The sequence below is a fragment of the Schistocerca nitens genome, chromosome 8, assembly GCF_023898315.1.
Source record: "Schistocerca nitens isolate TAMUIC-IGC-003100 chromosome 8, iqSchNite1.1, whole genome shotgun sequence".
Classification (NCBI taxonomy): Eukaryota; Metazoa; Arthropoda; class Insecta; order Orthoptera; family Acrididae; genus Schistocerca; species Schistocerca nitens.
The window spans coordinates 434858287-434876730 of record NC_064621.1 but is presented as its reverse complement, the minus strand read 5'-3'; the positions used below and the strand labels follow the sequence as shown (position 1 = coordinate 434876730).

The 18444-nt window shown below is 39.9% G+C and overlaps 1 protein-coding gene across 1 annotated transcript in view; it reads right to left on the bottom strand.

Annotated features, from left to right (window-relative positions):
- Positions 1-267: 267 nt before the first annotated feature.
- Positions 268-18444, bottom strand: part of LOC126199196 (germ cell nuclear acidic protein-like) — an 86989-nt gene continuing 68812 nt past the window's right edge. The window contains exons 10-11 of the mRNA XM_049935976.1: positions 17180-17287; positions 268-1925 (exon numbers count right to left, since the gene is read on the bottom strand). Of these exons, the coding sequence (XP_049791933.1) occupies positions 1643-1925; positions 17180-17287 (391 nt within the window). The 3' untranslated portion in view covers positions 268-1642. The remainder of the gene's footprint in view (positions 1926-17179; positions 17288-18444) is intronic.

Sequence of the window (18444 nt, the reverse complement as noted above, 5' to 3'; positions counted from 1 at the left end):
CTGACCAGATCCCATAAGTGCCAAGAGATGAATGGTGGCCACTTTCAACATCTGCTATAGTCAGGTTAGTACTGTACTTTCTTTCCCCTGCTGCGTTTCTTTGTACTCTGTAACTGTGTTCTCCAGGCCACTTATTTGCCCCATAATGTATGTAATATATTAGAGTGTATAACAAAGTAATTTGGTTTTAACTGGTTGTTAGTATACCTGACAAAATCATTAACAACCAAAATAATGATATTTGTGAAAACATGTTCACTACACACATATATTAATGCCTGTTTTATTCTGACACAAAAATTATATACAATGAAGCATTACTTTGAGAGAACATACATTTCCTATTCCACAGAGAACTCACTGACAACCAGCTGTGCAACAGGCACTATACTTACACAATTAACACCCTTTTGTTGTTGATAGTGGCACTCATTGCTGTTTTTATTACACACACATTAGATTCCCCTCAATAGGGCATGTTAAACTAGTATAACAGTGCAGCAAGGCCTGTAACTATCAATCATTTAAATACTTTTTTCATCTAAAAAATTTCATTATCCCAAACATATCATGTACATTACACAAATGAAGTGCAAACACATCCAACACTAACTATAAAAATAAATAGGTAGCAAACAAAGAGTAGGACAAAGTAGCTGAAAATGAGACACAGGAGAACACTCAACTGAACACGTGAAGCATATTGCAGTAGACAATGCACACTGAAACCAACTAACAATAGCTGAGAAAAAAATCTCATTGTAAAATTTAAAAAATAAGAGCCAACCATTTTCTCTTTCAACATATGTATTAATACCAACAACTACTACTACCAATTAATGCATGAATTTTAAATGCAAGTTTATATGCACTGGTTTTCTTAAAGCAAGTGTTCTGAGGCAAGCTCTGCAAGAAATTAAAATTGGCATCCGATACCTTTCATTGGAAGACCTGATGTATATTATACATACAAGGTAAAGAAAGCATGCTCAAAATAGAGATAAAATAGTAACAAAAATCAGTCTTGGAATGAAATCAGTCTTTATATTTTGATGAATTGTTAGTATTGTGTTCGCTGTTTTGTAAATATTAGTTATATGGAAACCAGTAAGGATCTCCTACAGACTGAAGTCGTGGTCTTTTTGAGAAGTGTGAGCACCTATCATACATAATTAATAAAGGAATGAGTAAAGCATCAGTCACTATATGGTGGAGATATTCAGCAGCATGCAGGCAGTTATACAAGAACTTTAACATGGTAGTTCAGTTAAACTCCCTCTCCTTACCTATGTGCATTTTTTTTGCAAAGGTGAGAGGGGAAAGGGAGAAAGCTGCGTATTGGAGGAAGATGAAAGTTTATTTGTAAGCTAAGTTTGTAGAAGTAATAAGCTTACTTGTTTACAGGCCTCTGTATTGCATAAAACTTTTGCTATGTGGAGAACAGATATAACCACTCATTCTATTGCTTATATTGCACCCAATATTTGTCATCACCATTGTAATTTTGTCTTTGATAACACTCAAAATAGCATTTAATTCTCCTAGGGGAAGGTAAACCTGTGACATTAGAATATTCCCACTGTGTGAAGGTAAATCAGTTCCTCCACCCTTATGAGCATCCATGCCAATATGAATCCAGTTCTTAAACATTGTTTACACATGTAGAAACCTTTACAGCTGCAAATTTCTGTCCTAGTAACTTCATTACTTCACCATGTTTCAAATCAGATCTTTCTTTTTTAACAGAACCATAATTTTCTTTCACAAAAACTGCAAAAGCTGAAGGAGTCCTTGGTGTTTGTAGTTGTGCAGGTGTCTTTGTATCCCTTGTACTCGTAGGCTTGTTAATAAACAATTCAAACTTGCCCAGGCAATATCCACATCTTTTTCTTTCCAAGTCCAAAGATTTTGAATGTCGGCCAATGCTGAAATAATAATAATAATTATTATTATAACAATTAATAACAAAAAACGAAAAAGGTTAGGTAAAATATCACAGCAAGAAGCGATAGAGCAATTAGATGAGAAGAAGCAGAAATTACAAGCATTGGCCAAACGACTTAGAAGGAAACAAAACCAAACATTCAACACAAAACAAAAGAAATTTTACCAGACAATAGGTAACACACACATTAAATAGACAATCCACCAAACATAACAGATATGGAACACTTTTGGAGCAACATATGGTCAAACCCGGTACAACATAATAGACATGCACGGTGGATACAAGCAGAAACAGACACATACAAGATGATACCACAAATGCCTGAAGTGATAATTTTGCAGCATGAAGACACCCGAGCAATTAATTCTACTCACAATTGGAAAGCCCCTGGAAATGATAAAATAGCAAATTTCTGGCTAAAGAAGTTCACCTCAACACATTCACAGCTAACTAAATTATTTAACAGAGGGAAACATTCCACGTGGGAAAAATATATCTAAAAACAAAGATGATGTGACTTACCAAACGAAAGCGCTGGCACGTCTATCGACGTGCCAGCGCTTCCGTTTGGTAAGTCACATCATCTTTGTTTTTAGATATAAATTATTTAACAATTACATTGCAGACCCATACACATTCCCTGATACACTTACACAAGGAATAACTTATCTGAAACCTAAAGATCAAGCAGACACAGCAAATCCAGCTAAATATCGCCCCATAACGTGCCTACCAACAATATACAAAATATTAACTTCAGTCATTACACAGAAATTAATGACACATACAACACAGAACAAAATTATAAATGAAGAACAAAAAGGCTGCTGCAAAGGAGCACGAGGATGTAAAGAGCAACTGATAACAGATACAGAGGTGACATATCAAGCTAAAACTAAACAAAGGTCGCTGTACTACGCATACATTGATTACCAAAAAGCTTTTGATAGTGTACCCCACTCATGGTTGCTACACATATTGGAAATATACGAAGTAGATCCTAAATTGATACAGTTCCTAAACATAGTAATGAAAAATTGGAAAACCACACTTAATATCCAAACAAATTCAAATAATATCACATCACAGCCAATACAGATTAAGCGTGGAATATACCAAGGAGACTCATTAAGTCCTTTCTGATTCTGTCTTGCTCTGAACCCACTATCCAACATGCTAAATAATACAAATTATGGATACAATATTACTGGAACATACCCACACAAAATCACACATTTGCTATACATGGATGATTTAAAACTACTGGCAGCAACAAATCAACAACTCAACCAATTACTAAAGATAACAGAAGTATTCAGCAATGATATAAATATGGCTTTTGGAACAGACGAATTTAAGAAAAATAGCATAGTCAAGGGAAAACACACTAAACAAGAAGATTACGTATTGGATAACCACAGCGGCTCCATAGAAGCGATGGAAAAAACAGATGCCTATAAATATCTAGGATACAGACAAAAAAATAGGAATAGATAATACAAATATTAAAGAAGAACTAAAAGAAAAATATAGACAAAGACTAACAAAAATACTGAAAACAGAATTGACAGCAAGAAACAATACAAAAGCTATAAATACTTCTGCTATACCAATATTAACCTACTCATTTGGAGTAGTGAAATGGAGTAACACAGACCTAGAAGCACTCTGTACACTTACACGATCACAATGCCACAAATATAGAATACATCACATACATTCAGCAACAGAAAGATTCACATTAAGCAGAAAGGAAGGAGGAAGGGGATTCATCGATATAAAAAACCTACATTATGGACAGGTAGACAATTTAAGAAAATTCTTTCTAGAACGAGCAGAAACTAGCAAAATACACAAAGCAATCACTCGTATAAATACATCGGCTACACCATTGCAATTTGATAACCACTTACAACCCTTTGGATCACATAACATCAACAGATACGAAGAAAGTAAATTGGAAAAAGAAAACACTACATGGCAAGCACCCGTATCATCTAACACAGCCACACATCTATCAAGACGCATCCAACACATGGCTAAGAAAAGGCAATATATACAGTGAGACGGAAGGATTCATGATTGCAATACAGGATCAAACAATAAACACCAGGTATTACAGCAAGCATATTATTAAAGATCCCAATACCACAACAGATAAATGCAGACTTTGCAAACAACAAATAGAAACAGTAGATCACATCAGAAAGCGGATGTACAATACTAGCAAATACAGAATACCCCAGAAGACATGACAATGTTGCAAAAATAATTCATCAACAGCTTGCCATACAACATAAACTAATAAAACAACACGTTCCCACATACAAGTATGCACCACAAAATGTACTGGAGAATAATGGATACAAACTATACTGGAACAGAATCATTATAACAGATAAAACACCACCACATAACAAAGCTGACATCATACTCACCAATAAAAAGAGGAAATTAACTCAACTAATCGAAATATCCATACCCAATACAACAAATATACAAAAGAAAACAGGAAAAAAATTGAAAAATACATCCAACTGGCTGAGGAAGTCAAGGACATGTGGCATCAGGATAAAGTTGACATTATACCAATTATACTATCTACTACAGGAGTCATACCACACAATATCCACCAGTACATCAACGCAATACAGCTACATCCAAACGTATATATACAACTACAGAAATCCGTAATTATTGATACATGTTCAATTACCCGAAAGTTCCCAAATGCAATGTAACATATACAGTACACTTAAAAGGAAGTCACACTTGATCAAGTGTGTGTGTCACTTTCCATTTTTGACCAGACATAACGTCTGAGAAAAGAAAGAAAGAATAATAATAATTATAATAATAATAAAATTGCCAAACACCATGTAATAATCTTGTTAGGCGACTTTAACGCACAATTAGGTAAAGAGAAAAAATACAGGAAAATCACCGGAATCCATACAGCTCACAAGAGAACTAACAAGAATGGGGAAGATTGATAAGCTTTTTCAAAAATTTTGGCCTCGTAATTATGTCAACACAATTCAAAAAACCCAACAAGAAACTGTATACTTGGAAGTCGCCCAACACAATGTTGGGTGAATTCCACATAGACCATGTGGCCATCTCCAAGAGTAACACAGCAGAAATTCTGAATGTGAAAACGAGAAGAGGATTTTATGACTCAGACCACCATCTTCTACAGATAAAGACCAAATCACAACCCAATAGAAAAAAGCCAAAACTAAACAAAGTGCTGAGACCAGACCCCGAATACATAAAACTCAACAAGGAAAACATCTTACAGGAAATTAGTCAGACAAACACCACAAACTGGACAGAACTTGTGGACGTCCTCAAATCCACAATGAAACTGGGTCAACCCCCGAGAAGGAGAAAACACAGGTGGTGGAATATAATATGTAACCAAGCAATAGAAGAAAGGCGCAATGCCTGGAAAAACTTCAACAGTCACATAACATCAGAAAAATGGCAACAATTTCTAGTAATCTGAAAACAAACATCGAAAACTATTCAGAGGGAAAAAAGAAATTATGACAAACGGCGACTAGATGAGATAGAACAAGACTTTAAGAAGAACAACACCAGGAATTTTTATAAGACGTTTAAAGAACATATTGCAGGATACCAGCCACCCAATCTTTGCTTCAAGAAACCGGATGGTTCACTAGAAACTAACACGAAGAATAACTGCCAAATCCTCGCAGACTATTTCAACAAACTTCTCAACTGCGAAAGACGTACAGAGGACATTCATTCACTATGAGACGTCTACACCAAATCCTTACGCTAAACCGCCAACCATCAACGAAATAGTAGAAATTATCAAGACACTGAAAAACAATAGAGCCCCAGGAGAAGATGGAATTATTGCAGAACTATGGAAACTAAATGATGAAAGATTAACAGGAAAAATTCACAAAATCATATTAAACATTTGGGAAACAGAACAGATCCCATCTGAATGGAAATGCGCACTCATCCATCCACTCCACAAAAAAGGGGACAAAACTGAACCAAATAATTACAGGGGTATCTCACTCGTACCGGTCACATATAAAATCCTATCAAAAGTTCTCATGAATAGATTAGAAGAACAAGCTGACCCACAAATAGGAGAATACCAGGCTGGTTTTCGCAAGGGACGATCATGCATACAGCAGATTCAATGTGAAGTGTTTAGCTTTTGCAGATGACCTTGCAATCCTCACAAATAATAGAAAAGAAGCCACTAACGCCATAGAGAAGTTACAAGAAATTGCACAAAGAACTGGCCTGCAAATCTCATATGAGAAAACCCAGTACATAGAAAGAGTGCCACAAGACAAATTGCCTATTGTGACAACCCATGGGAAAATTGTACAAGTACCACATTTTAAGTACCTGGGAGAAATCATCCAGCCATCAGGGATCAACCTAAAGGTCAATGAGGAAAGAATAAAAAAAACTACAGAAAGCATATAAACTCATGTGGAACTATTATAATAAAAAGTCCATATCCATTAATGCAAAATTGAGGCACTACAACACTGTCGTACTTCCGGAGGCACTGTATGCATCTGAAACAACACAAATAGGTGGGCAAACTAAAATCAAATTCTCAGGAAAATTTCTGGCCCGATACAAGAGCAAGGAATCTGGAAGAAGAGACCAACATCAGAATTATATAAATACAAAGACAAGATTATGTATACAATAAGGAAAAGAAGAATGCAGTTCTACGGACATATCCACAGGACGAATGAAAACAGAATTTCAAAGCGAATTCTTAAAGTCATCAACTCAGGCAGGGGAAAAACAAAATGGATAAAAGAAGTTGAAGAGGACCTCAGACAAGCACACATAACAGTAAACAATGCAGAAAATAGAACTGAATTCAGGAACATCATCAAAAAACATAAATTTGACACCACAACACAGAAGAGACCAGGATGCAAATGGACAGCGGAGCGAAAGAAACAACACAGTGAACACATGAAGAAAATTTGGGCTCAGAAAAAACATAAATAATCATCATAAAGGAATTCAAGTTCAAACGCTCTCTTAAATGGGAATAATCAAAAATAATAATAATATAGTAATAATGTCAAATTAGAAGAAAACCCAAATTTTCAACCACCACAGAGAACTGACAGTCCTAACTGCTGCGGTGTCTGCCTTACAATTGGCAATACCAACAGCACTTTTAAAATCTGTATTGACAAAAATTAGCAGTTGTTGAATATAGCCTTATGAATAAACATAAAATTTTATTTGATTAACGAAAACTCCTGTCCCATACATCAACATACTGTGACTATTTTATCAAAGATACTGTAGATATCAGTATGTGCAACAGCAGTGGCTATAATCACTATAGTGCATTGAAGAGTGGTCTCCATAAAGAGATAACAGAAAAAATTCACAAAGTTGTTCATGTTCCAATAGGTGCCACTAGCACTGCAGACCAACACAATCTGTGGTTGCAGAACATGACGATGATGGACTGACTAATCCTGGGCTCTTAATAAGGCCATCAAAACTGCAATTAGGATCATCAGTTGTTCCTGATAACAGATAAAGATGATGGATGTTCTCTCTGAATCTCTATGTTTTACTGTAATTTGACATGGCAAGAAAACCAAGAATATTTTGTACAAAGATGTCAGAAGAAACTTCATTCCCACACTTAAATATCAATGGGTATATATATATATATAAGATGATGTGACTTACCAAATGAAAGTGCTGGCAGGTCGACAGACACACAAACAAACACACAAAATTCAAGCTTTCGCAACAAACTGTTGCCTCATCAGGAAAGAGGGAAGGAAAGGGAAAGACGAAAGGATGTGGGTTTTAAGGGAGAGGGTAAGGAGTCATTCCAATCCCGGGAGCGGAAGGACTTACCTTAGGGGGAAAAAAGGACGGGTATACACTCGCGCGCGCACACACACACACACACACACACACACACACACACACACACACACACACATCCACAAGCCAATGGGGTCGTTGTGGGGGTGTTGTGAGGGTGACATGGTATTAGAAGGTGGAAAGTGTAACATGAGGTTGAAATGAAAATGAAAGATAAAAATATATGGGGAGAGATAAGGGTGAACTAGAAAGTAACTGGAGATCTGGTATGAAAAAAGGCGAAAAAGTGTTGGTTAAGTTGATCCTGTGGTGAACTTGGGTTGGTAGACAGCGATGTGCATGAAGGTTAGGTGGTTGTGTTGCCGCTAAAACACGTTAATGGACGGAGAAATTCAGGAAAATTTCGAAAAAACGTGTAAATGTATTAAAGGAGTGGTGTTGTGGTGAAAGATTACAAAAATGGGGCTAACAATTGTAATAATGACGTTAAAACCTGTGGGGAGCGGCTAAAAATGATCAGTGATGTGCGAAAAACGGAAGTGGAAATAAAGTGAAAGTTATTAGAACTAGTCGAAATGGTTGTTTAATACGTGAAAGCAGCTGTTATTGAACTAGAAACGGTGGATTTTATAGCAGCGGTAGTGTTGAAAGCGGAAAATAAAAAATTTTTTTGGTTATGGTTTGAAATGGGTTACGTATTATTGAGTATATATAGGCGGGATAAAATTGTATTACGGTAAAAAGGGGAAGGTGAATACAAAGTGAGACTACTGGTAAAAACAGAAAGAGAAAATAAAGAGAAAATAAGACGACAGGAAAGATTTCGAAATGCAACAGCGACAATAACAAACGTAATTGTTGGGTTCAAATTAATGATACGGTTATAATAGAGGGAAACATTCCACGTAGGAAAAAGCACCAGTGTAAAACCTGTCCCATGCACCCTCCCACCACCACCTACTCCAGTCCTGTAACCCGGAGGGTGTACACGATCAAAGGCAGAACCACGTGTGAAAGCACCCATGTGATCTACCAACTGACCTGCCTACACTGTGATGCATTCTATGTGGGAATGACCAGCAACAAACTGTCCATTCGCATGAATGGACACAGGCAGACAGTGTTTGTTGGTAATGAGGATCACCCTGTGGCTAAACATGCCTTGGTGCACGGCCAGCACATCTTGGCGCAGTGTTACACCGTCCGGGTTATCTGGATACTTCCCACTAACACCAACCTATCCGAGCTCCGGAGATGGGAACTTGCTCTTCAATATATCCTCTCTTCTCGTTATCCACCAGGCCTCAATCTCCGCTAATTTCAAGTTGCCGCCACTCATACCTCACCTGTCATTCAACAACATCTTTGCCTCTGCACTTCTGCCACAACTGACATCTCTGCCCAAACTCTTTGTCTTTAAATATGTCTGCTTGTGAGATGCCTGCATGTGTCTGTATATGTGTGGATGGATATGTGTGTGTGTGTGCGCGCGAGTGTATACCCGTCCTTTTTTCCCCCTAAGGTAAGTCTTTCCACTCCCGGGATTGGAATGACTCCTTACCCTCTCCCTTAAAACCCACATCCTTTCGTCTTTCCCTCTCCTTCCCTCTTTCCTGATGAGGCAACAGTTTGTTGCGAAAGCTTGAATTTTGTGTGTATGTTTGTGCGTCTGTCGACCTGCCAGCACTTTCATTTGGTAAGTCACATCATCTTATATAACAGAGGGAAACATTCCACGTGGAAAAAATGTGTATATGCGGATGGATATGTGTGTGTGTGTGCGCGAGTGTATGTTTGTGTGTCTATCGACCTGCCAGCGCTTTTGTTTGGTATAACAGAGGGAAACATTCCACGTGGAAAAAATATATCTAAAAAGAAAGAAAGTGATGAGACTTACCAAACAAAAGCGCTGGCAGGTCGATAGACACACAAACAAACACAAACATACACACAAAATTCTAGCTTTCGCAACAAACGGTTGCTTCGTCAGGAAAGAGGGAAGGAGAGGGAAAGATGAAAGGAAGTGGGTTTTAAGGGAGAGGGTAAGGAGTCATTCCAATCCCGGGAGCGGAAAGACTTACCTTAGGGGGAAAAAAGGACGGGTATACACTCGCGCGCGCGCACACACACACACACACACACACACACACACACACACACACACACACACACACATATCCATCCGCATATACACAGACACAAGCAGACATTTGTAAAGGCAAAGAGTTTGGGCAGAGATGTCAGTCGAGGCGGAAGTACAGAGGCAAAGGTGATGTTGAAAGACAGGTGAGGTACGAGTGGTGGCAAATAAAAATTGGAGATTAGCGGAGATTGAGGCCTGGCGGATAGCGAGAAGAGAGGATATGCTGAAGGGCAAGTTCCCACCTCCGGAGTTCTGACAGGTTGGTGTTAGTGGGAAGTATCCAGATAACCCGGACGGTGTAACACTGTGCCAAGATGTGCTGGCCGTGCACCAAGGCATGTTTAGCCACAGGGTGATCCTCATTACCAACAAACACTGTCTGCCTGTGTCCATTCATGCGAATGGACAGTTTGTTGCTGGTCATTCCCACATAGAAGGCTTCACAGTGTAGGCAGGTCAGTTGGTAAATCACGTGGGTCCTTTCACATGTGGCTCTGCCTTTGATCGTGTACACCTTCCGGGTTACAGGACTGGAGTAGGTGGTGGTGGGAGGGTGCATTGGACAGGTTTTACACCGGGGGCGGTTACAAGGGTAGGAGCCAGAGGGTAGGGAAGGTGGTTTGGGGATTTCATAGGGATGAACTAAGAGGTTACGAAGGTTAGGTGGACGGCAGAAAGACACTCTAGGTGGAGTGGGGAGGATTTCATGAAGGATGGATCTCATTTCAGGGCAGGATTTGAGGAAGTCTTATCCCTGCTGGAGAGCCACATTCAGAGTCTGATCCAGTCCCGGAAAGTATCCTGTCACAAGTGGGGCACTTTTGGGGTTCTTCTGTGGGAGGTTCTGGGTTTGAGGAGATGAGGAAGTGGCTCTGGTTATTTGCTTCTGTACAAGGTTGGGAGGGTAGTTGCGGGATGCGAAAGCTGTTTTCAGGTTGTTGGTGTAATGGTTCAAGGATTCCGGACTGGAGCAGATTCGTTTGCCACGAAGACCTAGGCTGTAGGGAAGGGACCGTTTGATGTGGAATGGGTGGCAGCTGTCATAATGGAGGTACTGTTGCTTGTTTGTGGGTTTGATGTGGACGGACGTGTGAAGCTGGCCATTGGACAGGTGGAGATCAACGTCAAGGAAAGTGGCATGGGATTTAGAGTAGGACCAGGTGAATCTGATGGAACCAAAGGAGTTGAGGTTGGAGAGGAAGTTCTGGAGTTCTTCTTCACTGTGAGTCCAGATCATGAAAATGTCATCAATAAATCTGTACCAAACTTTGGGTTGGCAGGCCTGGGTAACCAAGAAGGCTTCCTCTAAGCGACCCATGAATAGGTTGGCGTACGAGGGGGCCATCCTGGTACCCATGGCTGTTCCCTTTAATTGTTGGTATGTCTGGCCTTCAAAAGTGAAGAAGTTGTGGGTCAAGATGAAGCTTGCTAAGGTGATGAGGAAAGAGGTTTTAGGTAGGGTGGCAGGTGATCGGCGTGAAAGGAAGTGCTCCATCGCAGCGAGGCCCTGGACATGCGGAATATTTGTGTATAAGGAAGTGGCATCAATGGTTACAAGGATAGTTTCCGGGGGTAACAGACTGGGTAGGGATTCCAGGCGTTCGAGAAAGTGGTTGGTGTCTTTGATGAAGGATGGGAGACTGCATGTGATGGGTTGAAGGTGTTGATCTACGTAGGCAGAGATGCGTTCTGTGGGGGCTTGGTAACCAGCTACAATGGGACGGCCGGGATGATTGGGTTTGTGAATTTTAGGAAGAAGGTAGAAGGTAGGGGTGCGGGGTGTTGGTGGGGTCAGGAGGTTGATGGAGTCAGGTGAAAGGTTTTGGAGGGGGCCTAAGGTTCTGAGGATTCCTTGAAGCTCCGCCTGGACATCAGGAATGGGATTACCTTGGCAAACTTTGTAAGTAGTGTTGTCTGAAAGTTGACGCAGTCCCTCAGCCACATACTCCCGACGATCAAGTACCACAGTCGTGGAACCCTTGTCAGCCGGAAGAATGACGATGGATTGGTCAGCCTTCAGATCACGGATAGCCTGGGCTTCAGCAGTGGTGATGTTGGGAGTAGGATTAAGGTTTTTTAAGAAGGATTGAGAGGCAAGGCTGGAAGTCAGAAATTCCTGGAAGGTTAGGAGAGGGTGATTTTGAGGAAGAGGAGGTGGGTCCCGCTGTGACGGAGGACAGAACTGTTCCAGGCAGGGTTCAATTTGGATAGTGTCTTGGGGAGTTGGATCATTAGGAGTAGGATTAGGATCATTTTTCTTCGTGGCAAAGTGATATTTCCAGCAGAGAGTACGGGTGTAGGACAGTAAATCTTTGATGAGGGCTGTTTGGTTAAAGCTGGGAGTGGGGCTGAAGGTGAGGCCTTTGGATAGGACAGAGGTTTCGGATTGGGAGAGAGGTTTGGAGAAAAGGTTAACTACTGAATTAGGGTGTTGTGGTTCCAGATTGTGTTGACTGGAATTTTGAGGTTTTGGAGGGAGTGGAGCTGGAAGTGGGAGATTGAGTAGATGGGAGAGACTGGGTTTGTGTGCAATGAGAGGAGGTTGAGGTTTGCTGGAAAGGTTGTGAAGGGTGAGTGAGTTGCCTTTCCGGAGGTGGGAAACCAGGAGATTGGATAGTTTTTTAAGGTGGAGGGTGGCATGCTGTTCTAATTTGCAGTTGGCCTGTAGGAGGATGGTCTGAACAGCCGGTGTGGATGTGGGAGAGGAAAGATTGAGGACTTTTATTAAGGATAGGTGTTGACGGGTGTGTTCATTGGCTAAGTTGATGTGTAGGTGAAGGATTAGGTGGGTGAGGGCAATGGATTGTTCAGTTTGGAACTGGTATAGGGACTGATGGAGAGAAGGGTTGCAGCCAGAGATGGGAACTTTAAGTGTGAGGCCTTTGGGGGTGATGCCAAATGTCAGACAGGCCTGAGAAAATAAAATATGGGAGTGTAATCTGGCTAGGGCGAAGGCATGTTTGCGGAGGGAATGTAAATAAAACTTAATGGGGTCGTTGTGGAGGTGGTGTGAGGGTGACATGGTACTAGAAGGTCGAAAGTGTATATGAGGCTGAAATGAAAATGAAAATAAATATAAAAATATATGGAGAGAGATAAAGGTGAAGCAGAAAGCAAATGGAAATCTGGTGTGAAAAGAGGCGAAAAGGGGTTGGTTGGAGCTGGGTTATGTTGATCCTGTGGTGAAATAGTGTAGATAGATAACGATGTGCATAAAGGTTAGGTGGTTGTGTTGCCGCCAAAACACGTTAAAGGGTGGAGAAATTCGGGAAAATTTCGAAAAAACTACGTGAGGATGTATTAAAAGTGGTGGTATGGTGGTGGCAGATTATGGAAATGAGGCTAACAATTGTCTGATGGAGAAATAACGACGTTAAAACCTGTGGGAAGCGGCTAAAACTATCCGCCAGGCCTCAATCTCCGCTAATCTCCAATTTCTATTTGCCGCCGCTCGTACCTCACCTGTCTTTCAACATCACCTTTGCCTCTGTACTTCCGCCTCGACTGACATCTCTGCCCAAACTCTTTGCCTTTACAAATGTCTGCTTGTGTCTGTGTATATGCGGATGGATGTGTGTGTGTGTGTGTGTGTGTGTGTGTGTGTGTGTGTGTGTGGGCGTGCGCGCGAGTGTATACCAGTCCTTTTTTCCCCCTAAGGTCTTTCGCGCACACACACACATATCCATCCACACATATACAGACCCAAGCAGACGAATATGTCTGCTTGGGTCTGTATATGTGTGGATGGGTATGTGTGTGTGTGCGCGCGAGTGTATACCTGTCCTTTTTTCCCCTAAGGCAAGTCTTTCCGCTCCCGGGATTGGAATGACTCCTTACCCTCTCCCTTAAAACCCACATCCTTTCGTCTTTCCCTCTCCTTCCCTCTTTCCTGATGAGGCAACAGTTTGTTGCGAAAGCTTGAATTTTGTGTGTATGTTTGTGTCTCTGTCGACCTGCCAGCACTTTCATTTGGTAAGTCACATCATCTTTGTTTTTAGATATATTTTTCCTACGTGGAATGTTTCCCTCTATATATATATATATATATATATATATATATATATATATATATATAAATCAAGCAAGCAATTTCCAAAACTTTTTCAATCAAATAATATGAAACAGATGCCACTGGTCTGGTGTTTATGAGTAAGATATTATAGTGACAGATAATTGGAGAGTAATTATAATCTTGATACATCAATGGTAATTTCATTAGTCCCAGGATTAGACTAACATACTGCAAATTGAGGAAAGTTTCAAGTAGGTAGTGAGAAATAACTAAATGAAATTTGTTGCCTCAACAGGATAATGGGAGAGAAAAAGGATAACTTTTTTTGTCAGATGAACCACTGAGGAGGGGAATATGAAAATACGAAAGGAAGACTGAGATAGTCTGGAATTAATTCATTGTCTGTTTCAGTCATCATAGACTGACAAGGGAGTAACACATTTTATTGGCCTCTCACTGCTTATGAGCATGGTGTGTCAGCTGTACATTTCATCAGCCATATGCAACTACTGCGATAGTGCTGAGGAAAGCTAATTGCACCACACCTGAAGCCATCATCTTGCTCATAAATTGGCCTTTCTTCCCAATCAGGCAGTCATTCGGTGGAGCCTGTCCACTGGGGTAGTTCCGGCTTGAAGAACTGACCTCTTATTTTTTTTTATTTATGAAGTCCTGTTTGACCATAAAAGCCAAAGTTATTTGGTCATGGAGTCAGTAAACAGTTTACAAAATGTTTCTTAGGGAATTTGTACAGAAAAGAATTAATAAAGCATGAAACATTGATAATACAGAAATATGTAATGCATTAAAGAAATAAGTTCAATTGCTGTAAGGGAATCCTGCACGGAAGAGATGGAATGTGCACAAGGGGAGTGTGCACAAGGAAACCTTACAGTTTTAGATTTCACGACTTGAGGCTTGTCATTTTTTCCCCCAATTTATGCTGGATGCCTATTGAAAATTAAACCTGCTGAATAGTGCATTATTTTCTGCCTAGTACTCTGAATCGGTCTTGTAAACTGACATACAGCCGGGAGAGTGGTATGCTGACCACATGCCCCTCCATATCCACATCCAGTGATACCTGTGGGCTGAGGATGACAATGTGGCCAGTCGGTACCGTTGGGCCTTCATGGCCTGTTCGAGCACAGTTTAATTTTTTGGTACTCTGAACAAGTCAGCTACAAATCCCATGATGGAGTGTATGTCCAAGGATGGCATATTTAGAATTCCAAGACACTTTAACAACAACCTACAAAGTTTGCAACCAATTCTCTTATAGCTGCCTATGAGACAGCCAGCAATATGGAACTCCGCCTCCTGCAGCTATATCTACCAATGAATGTATTGGACGAGTCAGCCTGGAGTTTTATTGTTGGATTCTGTTCAACCCAAAAGTGCCCTATTCAAAGCTCTGCTGCTCAGACATTGTGGGCATGTGATGCTGGAACCCTTCACCATCCACCTGGCTATCATGATTACATTTACAACTACCTGGCCAATTATAATCTGACATCAGAAGTACTGTCAGAGGTTAGTCTTGACAAACCACAGTAGTATTTTCAGTGACATGTCCTTGTTAATTGCATTTCCCTTAATCCTTCATAATGAAGTAATGAATTACAGTGAAACATAGTCACTCATTTCCTCAATGATGTATCACAGTTGCTTGGACAAAATTTAGCCTCATAAAATGAGCTAGTAAAGCTGAAAAGGGTGAGAAGTTTGAAGTTCCAGCAAGACCTGCTCCACAGGTCTTAACCTGGAGTGTAGTAGCATTAACTTGCTTACCCTGTTTTCTGGAAAGCCTATGTTATTCTTTAAGGGGTTTTCTGAGAATCTAGAAATGGCAGCAGCTTAGGAATAAAAAAAAAGTGGAACAAGCATTCAGGATAAAGTATTTTACATGAATGAGCAAGCTGCTTACATTTATCAGATGCCATGGAAAACTGAGGGAGGTAGCTCCTTTGATGTACTATGGGAGCAGCTACTGAAGTACTTCCAATCCAAGAACACAAATCACAGGAAAAGTGGAAATGTATCAAACAGAACAGCTGTGAATTTTGTTAAGAGTTTATGGATCAAATAAGAAGAATAAATGCCAAAACTGGTATGGAGGGAGTGTTTGGAGAGGCTAAGGCTTTGTACCCGGCTGTGTAACCCCCCCCCCCCCCCCCAAGAAATATCTACTCACTACTAAACTCTTCATTTCTCTTGTTGTTGTTGTTGTTGTTGTTGTCTTCAGTCCTGAGACTGGTTTGATGCAGCTCTCCATGCTACTCTATCCTGTGCAAGCTTCTTCATTTCCCAATACCTACTGCAACCCACATCCTTTTGAATCTGCTTAGTGTATTCATCTCTGTCTCCCTCTATGATTTTTAGCCTCCACGCTGCCCTCCAATACTAAATTGGTGGTCCCTTGATGCCTCAGAACATGTCCTACCAACCGATCCCTTCTTCTAGTCAAGTTGTGCCACAAACTTCTCTTCTCCCCAATCCTATTCAATACTGCCTCATCATTCTCTTATTCATTAAATAAATACGTAATAATAAATAAATATCTAAAAAGAAAGATGATGTGACTTACCAAACTAAAGTGCTGGCAGGTCAATAGACACACAAACACAAAAATACTCACAAAATTCATATCATTAATTCATATCGTTAATTTGAACCCAACACTTACATTCATAATAAATAAATATGTAATAATAAAATTAAATGCCATAACACACACACACACACACACACACACACACACACACACACACACACACACACACACACACACACCAGAAGATAACTAAATGGTTGGTCTGAGGTTGTGATCAAGTGGCAGACAGATAGTGAACAACAGTTACTGCTAAATAAAATTTATTTTTATTTCTCCATCGTCTCATCTTCCAATTATAATAATTTATTTTAAATGGCAAGGCAATAAAGAATGTTATGCAATGTAAAATGAATTTTACCATTTTAAATTGCTATAAAAAGTAAATACATTTTAGTGTAACATCTGGAAACTTGATCCAAAACATTCAATTAATTGCAAAGTAAGGAGAACACAAAGCACAGTCTGGTGTCGAAATTAGTTTACAGAAAGACTGGTGCTGTCTCTTCCTCTTTTTGCAATTTGTTGTTTCCATTTCAAGTTCTTACAAAGATGGCAAGCTTTATTTTAAACTAACAGATCTATACTTACCTATAGCCACACTGCACACACTTGTATATAAACTTGGTCGTTATTTTATAATCATGACAGCGTCGTATAGGTGGAATATCTGGGAAACACTTCATTGCCGTGTTAGCCCTGCAAAATTGTTGCTTAAATGAAAATTTAACAGAATACAAAAGCAATGTGAACTAACAATGACAAACAAATCCTTCAGGTATTATTTATGTCAATAATAAAGCACACTAGCTATGAACAAGCTGCATTGGAATTTAAAGCAACTGCATCTCATAATGTTAACGACATTATGCATATACTTCATATATGTGCAACAAGTTATGCAGGAATTGATTAATTAAATGTTATTTCAAAGAGCTTTCACATTTACATTTAAAAAATGCTCAACAAGAGGTTACGGGGCCAGGCACATGAGTGAAAGTAAGGTTTTATAAATGTTAAAATTTTGGTTGTGTGCGGAAATCCAGAGCCGGTTTGGAAATTACACATGTGATGCCGATCATTCATTTTTTGCTCATTGATCAGTCATATATATATATATATATATATATATATATATATATATATATATATATATATATATATATAACAAAGATGATGTGACTTACCAAATGAAAGTGCTGTCAGGTTGACAGACACACAAACAAACACAAACATACACACAAAATCACAAAATTCAAGCTTTCGCAACAAACTGTTGCCTCATCAGGAAAGAGGGAAGGAGAGGGAAAGACGAAAGGATATGGTTTTAAGGGAGAGGGTAAGGAGTCATTCCAATCCCGGGAGCGGAAAGACTTACCTTAGGGGGAAAAAAGGACAGGTATGCGCGCGCGCGCCCACACACACACACACACACACACACACACACACACACACACACACACACACACGACATTTGTAAAGGCAAAGAGTTTAGGCAGAGATGTCAGTCGAGGCGGAAGTACAGAGGCAAAGATGTTGTTGAAAGACAGGTGAGGTATGAGCGGCGGCAAATTGAAATTAGCGGAGATTGAGGCCTGGCGGATAACAAGAAGAGAGGATATACTGAAGGGCAAGTTCCCATCTCCGGAGTTCTGACAGGTTGGTGTTAGTGGGAAGTATCCAGATAAACCGGACGGTGTAAACCAAACACTGTCCGTCTGTGTCCATTCGTGCGAATGGACAGTTTGTTGGATATTTTTTCAGTCAAAGCTACAAATGATTGGTACAGCCCGAACTGGACTTCCAGTGGTTGAAACGTTGAGCAGTGTGAAAATTAGTAGACATGGAAATTTGCT